General features: G+C 38.9%; 1 protein-coding gene across 1 annotated transcript in view; it reads right to left on the bottom strand.

Moving 5' to 3' along the window:
• Window positions 1-16,117, bottom strand: part of wdr11 (WD repeat domain 11) — a 49,691-nt gene that overhangs the window by 19,088 nt on the left and 14,486 nt on the right. Inside the window, exons 10-13 of the mRNA XM_020096232.2 lie at window positions 14,144-14,320; window positions 8,819-8,903; window positions 4,552-4,658; window positions 1,000-1,075 (exon numbers count right to left, since the gene is read on the bottom strand). Coding sequence (XP_019951791.1) covers window positions 1,000-1,075; window positions 4,552-4,658; window positions 8,819-8,903; window positions 14,144-14,320 — 445 coding nt within the window. The remainder of the gene's footprint in view (window positions 1-999; window positions 1,076-4,551; window positions 4,659-8,818; window positions 8,904-14,143; window positions 14,321-16,117) is intronic.

The raw sequence follows: 16,117 nt of genomic DNA, 5'->3' as shown, positions 1-16,117 counted from the left end.
GTAACAGAAATGGTTGCCATTTATCTTGGATGTCTGAACATTGGATGCAAAGTTGCTACTTCCTCAACAAAGTGTCAGATTAACAGGACTGACAGTGACAGAATGAGTTCATGTTTACCTGCTCAGGTATTTTTTGTGTTCATGTGTTTTTTATGTTTGACTGTCTTGTAGTATTTCTTAGACACACTTGTTGTAATCAAAAAGCGAGAAGAAGTTAATATTCTCTAGCACACACAAATCATACATTTGGACTTGGGACATGAACTTACTCTGAATACCCCCACTAACCTGGAAAAAAGGTTTTCACCTGTTCTAGGAAGAATAATCAATGGTGTCACGTTCCAATATAATTCATTATAAGCCTAATCTTATTCTAAACATATTTGAAAAAACTTAAGAACCAAGATAGTTTTTAAAAGGTGCTGCCCTTGAAAAGAAAGTAGAGTTTCAACACATCAAGATCAACAAAGCACAAATGAAAGAGAATATGTATCCGATAACCTTGTCTATAGCTCCATTTCTCAAAAAATGTGTGATGACTGTAAATGCAGACAAGCTCTTTTATTTTTATGAATATCACAAAAACTATTGAATAGAAAAGTGACCATCAGGAACACCGTGCAACATGAATATGAATGAATATATGAAGGTTTTTGGGGACAATCATATACAAACAACTGAAAAAAAGATTTGTGCTTTTCTTTAAGCAGAATATCATTCTGAATTTCAGTCAAACATATAAGAAAAAAAAAGTAGGTGCCCTTCAACCTTAAGAAATATTGAATTAAATGTTCAGAGATGGATAAAGATAGGGGAGACAAAGATGAGAGGGCCCCGGGCAGCAAGAGGAAAGACTCTGTGTGGGTGTTAATATTTTATACAGTATGTGAAAGTGCAGCTGCTGTTGGTGTGTGTGTTTCACAGGTAAAAAGCATTAGAGATTGTGTGATGTGGTTGGTATCTAGTTTTGTTGATGGTGGCGAAGGGGGGGTTACTCACTTGAGGTGGGACACTTTAATCATCTCAATGGGTGGCTCATCGTTTCCTCGCTCACCTCTGAATGCAAAGCATCTGCCTGGAAAACGCAGCAGACACAGAGAGGGAGAGAGTAAGTGACAGAGAGGAGGTGATGATGGAACACAGATCACAGTATCACTCTTTACACCTGTGAAAAGACTGATTCATCTCATTTCTCTTTAGTTCTGCTGCGTCCTGATTTCATCTCTCTTGCCGAAGTAGGGGGGAGAGCAAACTGCAGATAACTTATTCTCACCATTCGATGTTTTTTAACCCACCAACGCAGACGTTATGCAGAGTGTCAAGGTGCCCCTTTAAATAAAACAAGAGTGCCCTTCAAGTGTATGGTATCTTGTTTGTTCACGAAAGTGCTGATCAGATTCTCTGGAGGACACTTTGGAAGGTGGCCTGTTTGAAACGTCCGAGTAACAGAGCAGCCTGTGGTGATTTGGAGAAGAGGGGTGAACTCCAACAGGTGTGTTGAGACGGATGTGTATGGAATTAAATAGCCGAGCATATGGTGTCGTGAAAACTTTGGAGACCTGTGGCTCGCTAGAGACTAATGCAGCCGTCTCCTCCATTTCCTCTAACGTTTCCACAGTTACACACAGTGGGAGGGGTCGTATGTCCTGATTACAAAGTGTCAATTATGGTTTCTTACACACACACACACGATTATCACAAAATAACCTTAGAGTGTTGAGATGATGACACCAGCTAAGAAATTGCATGTAAAAATAGTGGGTAATTATCTTCGGTACACATGACACAAATTTAAACTGTGCACAAGGCTATGCAAACTGAATTTACTGCCATGTCTCAACACCAACATCCCCTGAGTTATTGCAGCACCCAAAAATAGTTTCTCAGATAACTAATTTGTCCATTCAGAAAAGCTTCTATATTTGCTGCACAGACCAGACATCACCTGCATTGAGTAAGGTGAGTGAGGAAAATATTTTTTCCTCAAATCTTTTCAGAAAATGCTCAAGTCGTAATTTTCTTACAGCTAAAACCTTTTAGTGCAAAACCTACTTTTGTGCTGTTTTATCTAAGGACATAAATATGCAAAAATATGCTCACCATGCCTGAATAGATTCTGCAAACGAGCATGACGCTCAAGAAACAGAAACAAAACTGTGAGTATCTGCCTGCAGTCTTTCTGAATGTGGTCCATGACGTCAGGGTGTACTAGCAAATGTATGACTTTGGATGGTAAAGCATCTAAAATTCAGATTACATTAAATATCTGATAAGGTAAGAATAAATCTGTAACTTAAATAAGTCGACAACAAAGGCAACTGATTCCATCTGTAAATAGCTTCAGCATTCCATCTAGTTAAATATGAACATCTCATTTCTTCCTGTAGAATAAATTGTAAATATATATACATCTTAGGAGTTGTTGAAAAATGAATTCATACATTTTGACAGATTGTAGCAAGACGTTTCCCTCTGCTCTCCTTTTCATTTTGTTTCTATACCAGACCAAAGACCTCCCAGTTCTCCTGCATGTCTGCACTGAACCACTGAACACAGACAGATTAAAAAATATTGATATTTTCATGTGAGCCATGACATTTAAATCCATAAAGCCTATCTCCACGACCAGCAGCTGAAAGTCAAGGACACCTGAGAGCAGAGGTTTCCAGTCACCACCCCCCCAGGATAATCACATTGAGGCTTCTGAACCTCTCCCACTGCACCCGCATGCAAACACATTGATCACCAATCAACTCTCTGCACCTCCGTTGTCACAAGAACCATTAAATGCACTGTATGCTGGAAAGTGGTTTAATGATTTTTTGGTGTCTGAATATTTTTGGCATATGATTCCCCTAAGCCCCACAGCTAAGCAGGTGGGTGTTTGTGCTGTGAAGTGGTGAAATGAGTCTGGATAAATTAGGGGGTGTTAGTGTAAGGAGCAGGGGAAATTTATAGACAAACAGAGAACATGCCACTTAGTTTCTTGATGTTTTTCATGATTGTAAATAGAACTTTCAGCCCTAATTCCCTTTCCCACCATTGCAGCGATCAATCTACAGACAAAAGGAAAATGACAGGGACGTGAAGGGACCGTCAACTAAGAGAGGGAGGGAGAGGGTGGAGGTGTTAGACAGAGATGAAAACCATAAACAGCTGTTTCTATGCATCTCCTTCACTGACTTTGAGTGATTGTTCAGGATGCTCTGATAAATAAATGTTAACAAATAAAGACTAAAGTTTCATTCCGATGACAGCTCTGTTATGTTTATTGTTAACAGCTAGCCCCTGTTGTTAAACTACTCTGGGCACTGCAGATTTTGAAGCATTACATGCATTTTTCCTCTCTCCCTGATCCACTGCAACAATGCTGTGTTCTGTGGCCTCCTGATTTACAAAATAAAAACTGAATATATTGTGGTTTCATGTTTGGCTATATCTGCTTGGCTAAGAATAATCAGCACGATAAGGAGTTTTTATTTGTCTGGCGACCCCTGGAAATAATTAACCCTAGGTTGAAAATACCATCTTGGAGGATTTGATTCACTTGAACTCATTTGAACTTAGATGGAAAAACAATTAAGTATGTCTGTGCTGGAAAGTGTATGGGCCAATAACCAAAGCTATTGGTGTGGACTGTTAACTTTGACGACTTCAGTGCTTAGGAGAGACTCATTAAAGGAGTGACTTACCCTCGCTGTTGGCCTGATTGAATTGGGGATAAAGGCTCTGCCACCGATTCATTACTCTGACCATATTTTTTATTGTGTCCATGCAAAATTCGCAAACCGCACATTAAAGTTGAAATTTTTGAAAAATGATAAAAGTGCTCATCAATTATTTATATCCAACATCGCATCCAACTGATCACATTAAAGTTACTTTCCAAACTTTGCTCTCCCTTTGGCACAGAAAACGTAGCACAGTATATTTTCAAGCCCTTGAGGAGGCAGAAACAATTTACTGCTGGTGCAGTAATTCTATAGACCCATCAAGGAGCTCAGGCAAGGTATCCTCCCTTTGTGATACCCACTTTTTAGTTTGGACCTTAATTTGGAGGAGTGTAGAAGTATCCCCTGGGGGCGAACAAAAACAGTCCATGTTTTCTAGAGATCCCACTGTACTGTCTTTAAAAGATCCCTCAAATTTGTCCCCTTTGCTTGTTTATGCTGAACCAATTAAACAGGCATATCACCGCCCAAATGTGTGATTTTAGATAACATGCAGCGTTCTGAAATCAGAGGTGTGATGTGCAGTACAATAGCGGATCTTTTTTCTTTTTAACAGACATCAATCCTGCTCTGTGACTACCTCCACTGCCAACCACAAAGGTGGGACAACAATACTCCCAATGCTTTAGTGAATCACATCGACAGAGAGAGATAAAAAGAGAAAGTCAGAGAGAAAGGGAGAGAGGGACTGAAATGTTTATTTAATGTTTTGTATTTATTCATTTGTGTGGAGCCCTGAGCATAACAGAAATATCAAGAACCATGACCAATATAAAAGCTATAGTTGTTACCCTCAGGTGTATGCGTGTGTGCCTCTTACCAGTAGGCAGGTCGACATGCTGCAGCTCATTTCGCACCAGGCCCATGTTGTTGGGGGAAGAAGTGGCGAAGGATAGGAAACTGGTAAGACTCACCCATTCAATCCCCCTGTGGAATAAGCACACACTCAGGTTTTATTTTCATGAATAATATTGCAATCCCTTTAAGTGCAGAGTATTTGTGAAATATTCCTTCACTATATCCTAGCAACGTATTACTTCTAATTTAGCAAGGTGTAAAAATGCAAAGCCCTCAAGCCATTAAGAGTGTATGAATATTTTTGGTGGGCACAGCTCAGGGAGCACACACACACTCCACTCTAATGAGATGGTAAATAGCCACATGATTAATTAGTCAATTTCCCCACTAAATGTAAATGAGATGCTAAGTAGCCAGGCCTCCTTTGGCATGACTGTGATCGGGCAAGAGCTGCTGGGCTTATTTTCATAAGCACCTCTGCTCTGCCCAACACACAAAACACACAGCTTTGAACATAATGATGAACGTCACAGCAGCGGACGTAACAGCAGCGCTCTACAGAGACGGCCCTGATCTGACGGCACTGCTTTGATATGAAGACCTGAGCGGGGTTGTTATGTTATTCATTTATTTTCGTGCTCTACTGATATTCAAAAACGTGAGGGGTTCAAATCTACCAGAGCAGAGTGCAACACCAATCAACCAAACAATGTGTAAATGGTTGCATGTGTCAAATGGTGTTCGCCACATGTGAGCACAAGGTACAGTAGCATTAAGGGAGAGATGACAACCATGAGAAGAGTGACAAGCAGTTCAGCATCCTGACAGTAATTCAAATCCATGGTGACACCAGGAACCAGGCAGAGCGATCCGCTGCCTAATCACTCCCTTATAATCCACAGATACACAGCTACAGACATTTCAAGTAGCTTGTGTTGCATAGCTCATTAAAGTTAGTGTGAGTTTCACATTCGAGGATACCAACTTCTCTCATTAAAGAAAGCCTGGCTCTGCTCGAACAAATCGTGTTTGCTCCCGATCAATCTCTTAACAACATTAATGATTCAATCTTGAGCTTAATTAATCCTGCTGAAATAGTTTTGCCCCTCATTAGAGAATACTAACTAATCGCGCGTAGCCCTGCTCTTTATGTTTGGCTGTTGCATTTTGGGGCTCAGCATTCTGACTGCATCTCCTTTCAGTGTGGTCCGCCACACGCAACATGATTAACCAGTTCATAGAGCAAAAACGCAGCAGCACAATGAAGTTTAATAATAAATAAAACCTTCCTGAAACAAAGCTAGATTTAGGTCAAACACATTACTACTATCTATCCTGGGGGTACTGTTTTGTCTTAACCAGGAAATATAGAAATATATACAAACTTACTTGATATAAATCTGAATCTATCTACTAGTTTCAAAAATTTCAAATCTCATGAACTATTCATCTTATTGGCTTCACATATGGCATGTGTATCGTGTAGGGCCGAAGAAAGTGCAGTGTTGGATTGGGTATTTAATATTGATAAACTTTGCATAAACAGGCAAACAGTGTCATGCAGACAGTGCAGATGGCAAACAGCTGTCGAGGGTTGAACATCGAGGGTGCTGATCTCTGTCACGGCAACAACATTCATAGAATCACTTCCCCTTTAGCAATTTTTCTTCAAAGCAAAAGGACAACAGTCATTTTGATGCTGCAATTTCTATCCATCTGAATTACAGAGCCTGAAGATTGTGTTGATTACTTAAGAGACTTCTGAAATAGCCGACATGTATTGTATGAAAATATACAGCCCGTGAGGAAAATCATTCAAACTTGTACATAATTCCCACGTGAAGAGTAATAAAGCAAATCATTTCTTCATTTTATGATAAAAAAATTGCAGATCAACCAGGTAGGATGAACAAAAATTTTCTAACTTCCCTAGACAGTTATAAAAAGCTCTTCACACAATGTCCAGCACACAAACAATAAAAAATGACAGTATATTGTAGAACTATTTGAAGGGGACTCCCTAATGAAAAAGGACAAATTCTGAACCAGCTCCAGAAAAGTAGGCCAAGCAAACTAGTTTTAAACAAACGTCAACAACTTAACACTCGAAAACCTTTTTTGTATATAATTCTGCAACTAGATTTGTGATATTGCTGCAGCGAGCTTGTTATTAGTAATGAACAATCACAATCACAAAAATACTGAAAAACAAATTAATCTGCAATATTTGAGCTCTTAATAATCAAATTATGTGACAACTTTTTAATAACTCTTCTGAGCACACACATGATGTTTGAGTTATGATTCAGAAAGCATATTGTTTTGTCCTGGCTGGATTTCTCCATTAACCCAGTGGTAACACCTCCTCTTATGATCATAGAGAATAAAGTAATTTTACCCTCACAGTCCCTGTTGCAAGCCCACATCAAGAGAAAAAATACTTAAAAATTAATAGGCAAAAGAGAATAGGATGTTTTTGCAGGAGGTTCTAGCACTGAAGTATTCATGACCCATTAATATGCAGTATTGAGCAGAATCTGAACAATTTATCTTTTTAAATAGCTTCGACCGGTATCAGGCAGATTGTCCGAACTAAACAGCTCCTAATTGTGTTGGTGGTCTCATCAATGATTCCAAGAAATGTCATCAGCAACTGTTCAATATTACTGATGTTAGTTTTTATTTTCCCTTTTCAAATGCTTGGTAATGAAGAGGAGGATGCTGTCTAATAATAAAGATTGCTTGTCCCTGAATGGCCCCTGTGATGTGTGATTGACAGGTTCATTAATTAGCTACTTGAGAGAGTGGTGTAGTGTTCAGAGGTTAAGAGAAGCCTGATATTCAGCCCATTTTTCACTGCATAAAAAAGTCAAGTAATTTGTTTTAATTGACAAATGAAAATTAAATTAATATACTGCGTGCATTTCACAGTGTAATAAATAAAACCTTTCCCCCAGGTAATATTTTGACTTGTCACAGCAGGACAAACACAAGTGTAACTAATAACATTGATGGTGACTGTGTTCTGCTGGGGTTTTCCAGCGAGCCAGCATGCATAATACCAGAGCATGACATTCAAGTTTTTAACACCTGAGGTTGACAAGTCTAGCAAGTCTATACTGTGAGAAACAGGGATACTGTGAAAATTGGGTTTGGTAAACAAGGTAAGAGAGTGTGTTGTTTTCTTTTTGTGGAAATCAGTGACGGCTGATGCTCCTATTTTTTCCAAATTACTGTAATTGTGAAATGACAGAGATGGTATGGTTTTTTAGCTGGAATTGGCTTCAGCCCTCTACAACCCTCATAGGATAAACAAAATGACAAATGGAAGGATGGCTAGTATGCTTGTTAGTGTTTACTGGGTAAATAAAACACCACACTGACTGTACCCAGAGTGTAACCTCAGCAGTTTGTGTTGATGCTGTATATAAAATCAGGCATCACAAATCTAAAACACCTTGTTTTCTCCCTACCCCAAACACAATCTCTCACACACACTTACACAGAGGACGACACACAAACATACACACAGTGCATTATGGGCCTTGTAATACAATTTATTAGGTTGTCGTGATGAATTGATTTGCACAGTATGCAAAGCTGGTCCTATTTTTCAAGTGCATCTCAGCTGTGTGTGTGTTCATCCACACTTCAGGAAACACACTCACAATTCAGTTGTTGGGATAAATCTATGAAGGCAGCTGAGCAGTATTTTTTAGCCAACTCACATTTTTTTAAAATATGCTCTGGTGCGATCACAGTATATTGTGCCAGGGTTTTTCGGAGACCGTCACTAGACTGTCACTTGTCAACATGACATTTTAATTTTCAGTCTTTCTGATTTAATTTGCATATAAAAGCAAAGTATACAGTAGGCCATACATTGAACCACCATCTCCGTATCTGTTTGAGTCATTTATATTGCTCTTGTAGGTCTTGTATTATTATTCAAGTCAAAAGTAGTGCACTCAGCTCAAGCACTCTAAGATAAAACCCAGGGAAAAGCAAGCCAGGGAATTACTTCTCTTTAACACACAACAGTTGTCATGGTGGCACTCTAATTATGTGAGTGCCAATTGCCTCCAGAAACTTTAATGAGCCTGAAAACAATTATGAAAAATAAATCTATCCAACTTGAATGCTCTAAAATGCTAAAATGTTGTTTTACAAATATTTCTTCTTAAAAGCAACATGTCTGCACTCACTTCACTGGTGAGAAGTGAAGTGCAGACAATGTGAAAGCTCTGCAGTGTTGTACACAATTAACTGCACAGAAACAAAAATCTTACCTGACTTCACAAGAGTGGACGCTGAGTTCTTTGTGGAGAAGACCACTGGTCAGGTTATAGACCAGTACAGAACCGTTACTGGTCCCTGAGATGAGGAGAGAAAGAGAGAGAGCAGAGAATGAGGAATTTGACACAGAAAGACGAGAGGTCACACGCAATACATTTTCTTATCTTCGCAGCATCTCGCCTCCAGCGGGCTCAGAAACATGACGCGTCAGAGTGACCACCATATGTGTTCCCTGCACCGTAGAAGGTGAGGACAGAGGCAGCACATCAAACCGTGACTCATCCAACTCACAGCCTAAGGACACCACTTCATCCACTGCTGGGGAAGTAACACATAAGCTGTACCTCCAACTCCAACCCCACATGATTAAATACTGCATGTGATCATTGACACTCATCAAAAACTTGGAGGTTTGACAAATTGATTGATTGACTGTTTATACTATACCAGAGAAAATCTAGGACAAACCTACTTTGAGGTCATTTTTGATGAGTTCTTATATGGGCAAAGTTTCCAACTATAAATTGAATTAAACTCAAATGTTTTAACATTTGCAGGCAAAGTTGATGTTTTGTCTGATGTCTAAAATAAAAAAGTTAATGATTTTGCATCCTCTGGGGATTTGTGATGTCACATTTTAGTTCCTCTACTAGACTATATAAGAGCCTATGTTTGAAGAATATGCAAAAGAAGCCCTTATTTTCACCTTCAGCACTGAACCATAGAAAGCTAATCCTATTTAGTATGAGGACATTTCCATTAAACGATTAGAAAAGATTTTCCTATGGTTTTGTATAATACCATTGGCTAGATTTACATTAATCAGAAAAACAAGCAGCTAAAAATGGCACAAAACAGCTTTGGTTATAACTTAAGCAAGGGAGATGCAGTAATTAAAATAACTACTAAATTCAGGAGCATGGTGCCTAAAACTCTGTAGCAGATGTGAAAACAAATAAAAGTCAATTTTCATGATGTTTAGAAAGTGTTTAACTACGTTTGGGGGATTTCTATATATTCTGTAATGATCACCAGCAGGTGCAGCAGGACATTCAGATCTATGATTATCCTGAGTGTGATGGAACTGAGCCGATGTGCCAGTCGCTCTGTGAAGGACTGCTCGGTCTGCACCATGCTACAGCACGACAACCACATGCTGACACAACATCTGGAGGTAGTGATAGGCAGAGCCCACAGGCACTGCCACATGGGCATGGGTGCGTGCATTGTGTGTGTGTGTGTGTGTGTGTGTGTGTGTGTGTGTGTGTGTGTGTGTGTGTGTGTGTGTGTGTGTGTGTGTGTGCGCGTGTGTGCGTGGGTACATGCAGTGTGACTGTAGGAAGTTTCAGCAGGAAGTTGGGCAAATAGAAAGTGGGTTGTTTGTGATAAATATACAGTAGATATAGCTGTCCCTGATTTGATTCATAACTACTGTTTGAAGGTGATCAAAAGATGCTGCCTGCTCCTTAAAGTGGAGAAGAGACTATTTCTAAGAGGATGTCATTGTGATTCTGGGAAAATATCTGAAATATGACAGAAAATAGCCTCATTATTCTCCAAATTTAAGTAATTTATGAAATTCACTTATAATTCAGGTCAGCCGGTCATTACACAGGCTATTAAATAAGATAAGAAATGTTCATATTATGGTGAATGCTGCTCAGTATTTGGCAGTTTTTTCAAATACAAGTCAAATACAAAACAAAACTTCCTGCTTTAAGTTAGGAAAACATTTCTGATAAAAAGATACATTGTTTTAAATCAATACCAAAACTCAAGTGTAAAAAAAATGTAGTTTATCATATTACAAGCGGGAACTACTTGACCCAGCACAGTGACCCCTAAGTTTCCGCGGGTTGTCTGGCGTAGTCACTGTAACAACTAAATTGATGGTCGGTTACTGCTCCTGGCTGAAAATGTATTAGTGACCCTGACAGGTGCTGGAAAGAGAACTTTGTTACCTTTGGACAGAAAGGAAGCCTGTTCCCCGTTTTTTTTTTTTTTACTTCTTAATGCTATGCTAAGCTAACTGGCTGCTGGCTTCACATTCATGTAGACAGGGAAGTGATAGGAAAGTTTCTCTTCCAACTATTGGATATGTCAATGAACTTCATTAGATAGGCTAATGCCAGCAATGAGACTATAGCAAACAAAATTAAGTTCATGAATAAGCTTGATACTGAGCAGAAATCCTTCTCTAAATGATAGAAATCTAAATCAAAATCAAATTAAAATTACATTTGAAACCAATCCCCACACTAATTTGTTTTAAAACCAAGCTGCAGCTGCTGACAGAGGTGGAATATCCTCAGTTGAACCCAATTCTACAATTAAGAGTGAGGCAGAAGATCATTTGTAACCTAAACTAGAGGATTTGAGTTTGAATAGATTATTTTGTGGACTTCAAATGTAATTGATATTCCCAATGACAGACCAGTGGAGCTGAGAATGAGAATCAGTCCATCCGATAATTGTTCTGCTTTTTGAGGTCCATGCTTTAGTAGCTGCCTGTATATCAGTGTATAAATGTTTATTTCCCACATTTTGTGATTTAAAAATGTATAGTGGATACTTTATTCTACTCATAGTGCTGTTTATTTACACTGAGATCCAAACAATGCAGCAAATAGCTGTTGGGAAAAGCGCAAATACATAAATTAGTCATGCCACCATCCAATGATTGGAAAAGAATGTTGGATTGTTTGTGTTTGTGTCACTTAGTGGAAGGCTCAGGGTGTTGTAACTCTCTGTAATGGAGCTGCCACGTCTCATACAGATTACAGGTTTTTAGACAGGAGACCAGACAGCAGTGCTTCTGGGTAGATAGACAGGTTGCACAGTTTCTGTAACCTCCCTATTGGAGGCAAGGTGCAAGAAAGACTGACAGACGGGAAAAGTAGAAAACAGAAATAGAGAAAACAGAGAGACACGGGAATTCCTACCCTCTTTCTCACTGTAATGAAACTGTGGATGGCAATTTCAGCCCCCAGTGCTTTCACACCTTCAGAAGTGAGCTCATGTCTTGCTTTATTTGCACCAAGTGGAAGGTGTAAAAACTTGGTTTCCCTTGGTTATTGTTCTGACTGGTGTCACATCGCTGGCACTCAATATTCTCTATTTCACTAAATTTTGATCTTCTGCAGATTGTTTCAATCTACATTTAGTAAACCTATACAGATTATTAACGGTAGAGACTCTAATGTAGGGTAATTCAGGAACCAAAAGAGAAACTGAGCTGTAACTGTCAAGGACTCATCCAGGGATCTCTCATGGATTTACTGATCAGGTGTATAATCTGGGTCTCGGTATATAGGAGAGGTGACAGATGCCATCTCTTGCCAGAGCACTTGTCACAGAACCAGCCTAGACATCATTACTGTGGAGGTGACGCTTCCAATTCTAACCCAGGAATGTATTCAATTTATAAAGCATGACAGGAGGCAAAGTACCAGATTTCAAGACCCCAGATATGACAGTTTCTGAAGCTATTGTGACTCTGCTGTTGTAATAGTACAGGTATTATTCCTAACAAAACTACAGTAAGAACTTGACTATTAATGAAATATACCCCTCTAGAGATGCTTTTATAATTAAACATACTTTACCTTGTGAAAGTGCCAGGACATACCCTTCACTTTTCACAACAAAAAGCACATATGGATGAAGTTGTGGTGGATGGTTGGGTCAAACCCAGACCACTTACCCATGAGACAAGGGTTCAAATCCTGTTTTATTTCTTGACTGTTAACTTATCTCTTTTGAATGTCATACAGTACATTGTGGTGCAGTGGTTAGCATTACTGCAGCAAGAAGGTTCTGGGTTTGAACAGCGTGCTGGTGCTTTACTGTGTGGAGTTTGCATTTCCTCCCTGTTTCTTTGTGGGTTCTCTTCATGTTCTCTGACTTCGTCCCACAGTTCAAAATCATGCAGGTTAGGTCTATTGTAGATTCTAAATTGCCTGTATGTGTGAATATATGTCAGGCCTGTGAAATGCTGGCAACCCTTCAAGGGTGTACCCCGCCTCTAGTCTAGATGTAAACTGGGATTGGATCCACCCCCACTGCGACCCTCAAGGGATAAGCAGTAGATGATGGGGGATGGACTTGCAGTTTGGTCACTGGGTTAGGTTGCTAAAAGCCCACAGGATCTATCGTGCCATTGTCCGAGCATTTTAGAACTGTTGTAGTTATTAAGAAAGAATGTGCAGTGAATTTAAGAGATCTTGGTGTTCCACCACTCTGAACATGTTGCACATGTCAGGAAAGACAAGGACACCCAGGGAAAATGGTTGTAAGATAAGTAGGTGTGCTTGTGTGTGGATCTAAAGGAGGCAATGTATCTTTGAGGTATGATTAATTTACGTGGTCTACATCAGGGGACTGATCTAGACTAACGCTGATTAGCGCAGCCTATTTTTCAGCTTGACAACTAAACTGAGGGTTTGCTCCGATGGGGAGAGAACCGCAGTACACCTGTGCCTGAAATGAATTTAGGTGCACAGGCAGGAGTGTTGCAAAAGAAAGATAGACATAGACAGAAACATATTTTATATAAAATTCTGCTCATAATTTTCCATTCAAATTGAAACTTTTATAATTTTATGCATCATTACTGTGGGGAAGATGAGGGACCAGCTTTTGATGAAAATTGCTATGCTGATCAAAAACAAATAACTTTCTCTCCTTCTCTGTCTCTCTTGCCTTGCAGCTGTCTCGGGGGAGTAATAACAGAGGCTGATATTTCAGATTAAGTCTATGCCTTTTGCATTATTTGCTGAAAGCACAGTCAGATTCCATTCACTTTTTTTAACTAGAGGAATTTGAAATATGTCAAGAGGGTTTAGTTCAAGCAAGTTAGAAAACAATCTGTAACTTCAAACAGATAGTTGGCCAACAAAGAGTATAATTAAAGCCATTTTCAATACTTCTATCAATACTTTGACATCCCTTTTTTTAAAGTGTAATTTTTTAACTTTTTGTTAACATGACTGTGCCAGAGAAACCCCAAAAAGAGCAGGTAATTCATCGTTTGTTTTCTCTTTGAACTGCGGCACTGATGCAACTGGTTTTAATCTGATCAGCAACTAATCATGATGAAACAAAACAAATTCAATACAAGTGCAAAAATTTCTGCCAGATCTATGTTAACACACAGAAATTAAATTTTTAACCAGACAAACATTGCCCAAAATACTACCCAAAGCTTTCTCATGGGGCAGATCGCAGCTCCCAAAACCCTGCCAGCCATAGTGCCTTTCTTCTCTTTGGGTCCTGTAGAGTTTTGTGAGTGAATGTGTCAGAGGTGCGATATTACCTACCTACAGCCAGCAGGGGTTGGTAGTGGTTGATGTTTTTGGTGGTGAGTGGTGGGCACATGCGAATGGAAAACGGTGGCAGTGGCAGACCAGACAGCAGGCCGGTCAGCAGAAACTTTAACTGGACCTCTTGCTGGTTGGATGATGGAGGAAGAGTCTCACCAGCAATCAAGGTCTGGCCTACAGATAAAACCACAGCAGTGGAACGTTTAAGGTGGACATTTTCAACAAGGACTTTAATTAATGGAATAATTTGAGAATATTTAACACAGTAAATAGAGAAATTACAGCACTTAATAAAAGAAAATTACAAAAAAATGAAATTTGATGGAAAAGAGTAAGGGCCATTCAATCAAGTTCATACAATCTGTAAAAACGTAACATGATTCATGCTTTAAGTTGGTTTCACTTCTGTTCAATGTACGTGTTGATTTAACCGTGTCTAATAAAATATGTAAGTGTGCATTGAAATTGGTCAAGATGATCAAGTTTAGTTAATATGTCCTGCAGCTGAATGAGTTGGCATAAAAAAAAAAGACAGGATTCAGACAGCTACTCTGATGCAACCATCCATGGGGACATTTCATTAAAACTTGGCTGCATTTTATTTGACAACACCAGTGTGTATGAGAAAAGCTTACACTATTTCACTACTGAAGCACAATAAACAAAGACATGACAAAAAGCCAATAAAACGAGACACAAAGACACAAACTAATCAACAACCAACTACAGCTAAAGGACCAACATCAACAACATCATCAACTATTAAACAGCATCATTATTGCTCCTGCTACAACTCCAGATGAGGCTAAATATACATGAGGCCAACATGGTTTCCTTATTTCATGCGGGTGCTACTCCTCCAACATCGACTGTCAGTCATACACTGATAGAAACCAAACATGTTGTTATAAATCTAATCTTTTCAGCACAGAGAGAAGTGCACAGTTATCTTTCATTTCCCTTTTTGTAAATTCTAGATAAATATTTGTAACAGAGCTCATTAGCACTCTTACAAATAAAACTCAGCAGTCTAATCCAAAGCTCTTCTGTTCTGGCTGAAATGTAAACACTCACATTATCTTTGACTGCAGCCGGGAGCCAGCAGATTAGAATCAGTATTTCATTAAGTTGTGGCTTGTTAGCAAGTTTACCATCTTTGATGATCTTAAGAAGGGAATGCTGTTAAGACAATTACGCCAGAGAAGTTTCTCTAGGTCTTATCCAGTGAAGAAAATGTTCTGTTTTTATAGTCAATCCAAAAACACTTTTTCACCCATTTGCTTATATTCATACAGTGCATATATTTTCTGTACACATCAATCACATTGGTTTGGGATGGAGACTGGGAATGAACCGCAGACCTTCTGGTAAGTGGACAAACGCTCTACCCCTGAGCCACAGCTGCTGCACGCTAACTTTAATTGTGCAGACATAGAAATGATTATTCTTATATATTAAAATATTCACTGTAAATATAAGCCTCAGGTTCTTTAATAATAGAAAGACCTAAACCTACACTTTGTTTTACTGAGGCTTGGATTTTAATGACCATGCCCTTCACAATTAGGCTGTTAATGACTACATTTAATGGACAGTCATCTTCTTTTGTACATTTGCTTCAGATCTATGGGACATTCTCCGAGGGTGAACAAACTTAGTGTTGTTATCAGCACTGGTTGAAAATCAATTTTGTTTTCATTTCATACACCATAATAATCTAATAATCTCCTTTACATTGGAATACATTGTCTGTTTATATGAGCCTAATTACAGCTTGAAGATAAAATTAAATAAAATGAGGACATAATTTCAAACAAGACAACACATCAATAAAAACAGGAACCATAGAAACAATAGATTTAAAGGTGTAACAAATTAAAGCAAATGTACACATTTCCGTGTAGCTCTTGCATGCGGCAATAATCGGTCTACCTTTGTCTATAATGCTTTTCTTATGGTCAGCCAATCAGT

The sequence above is a fragment of the Paralichthys olivaceus genome, chromosome 14 (assembly GCF_024713975.1).
Source record: "Paralichthys olivaceus isolate ysfri-2021 chromosome 14, ASM2471397v2, whole genome shotgun sequence".
Classification (NCBI taxonomy): domain Eukaryota; kingdom Metazoa; phylum Chordata; class Actinopteri; order Pleuronectiformes; family Paralichthyidae; genus Paralichthys; species Paralichthys olivaceus.
This window is presented reverse-complemented; position numbering and strand designations above follow the sequence as displayed.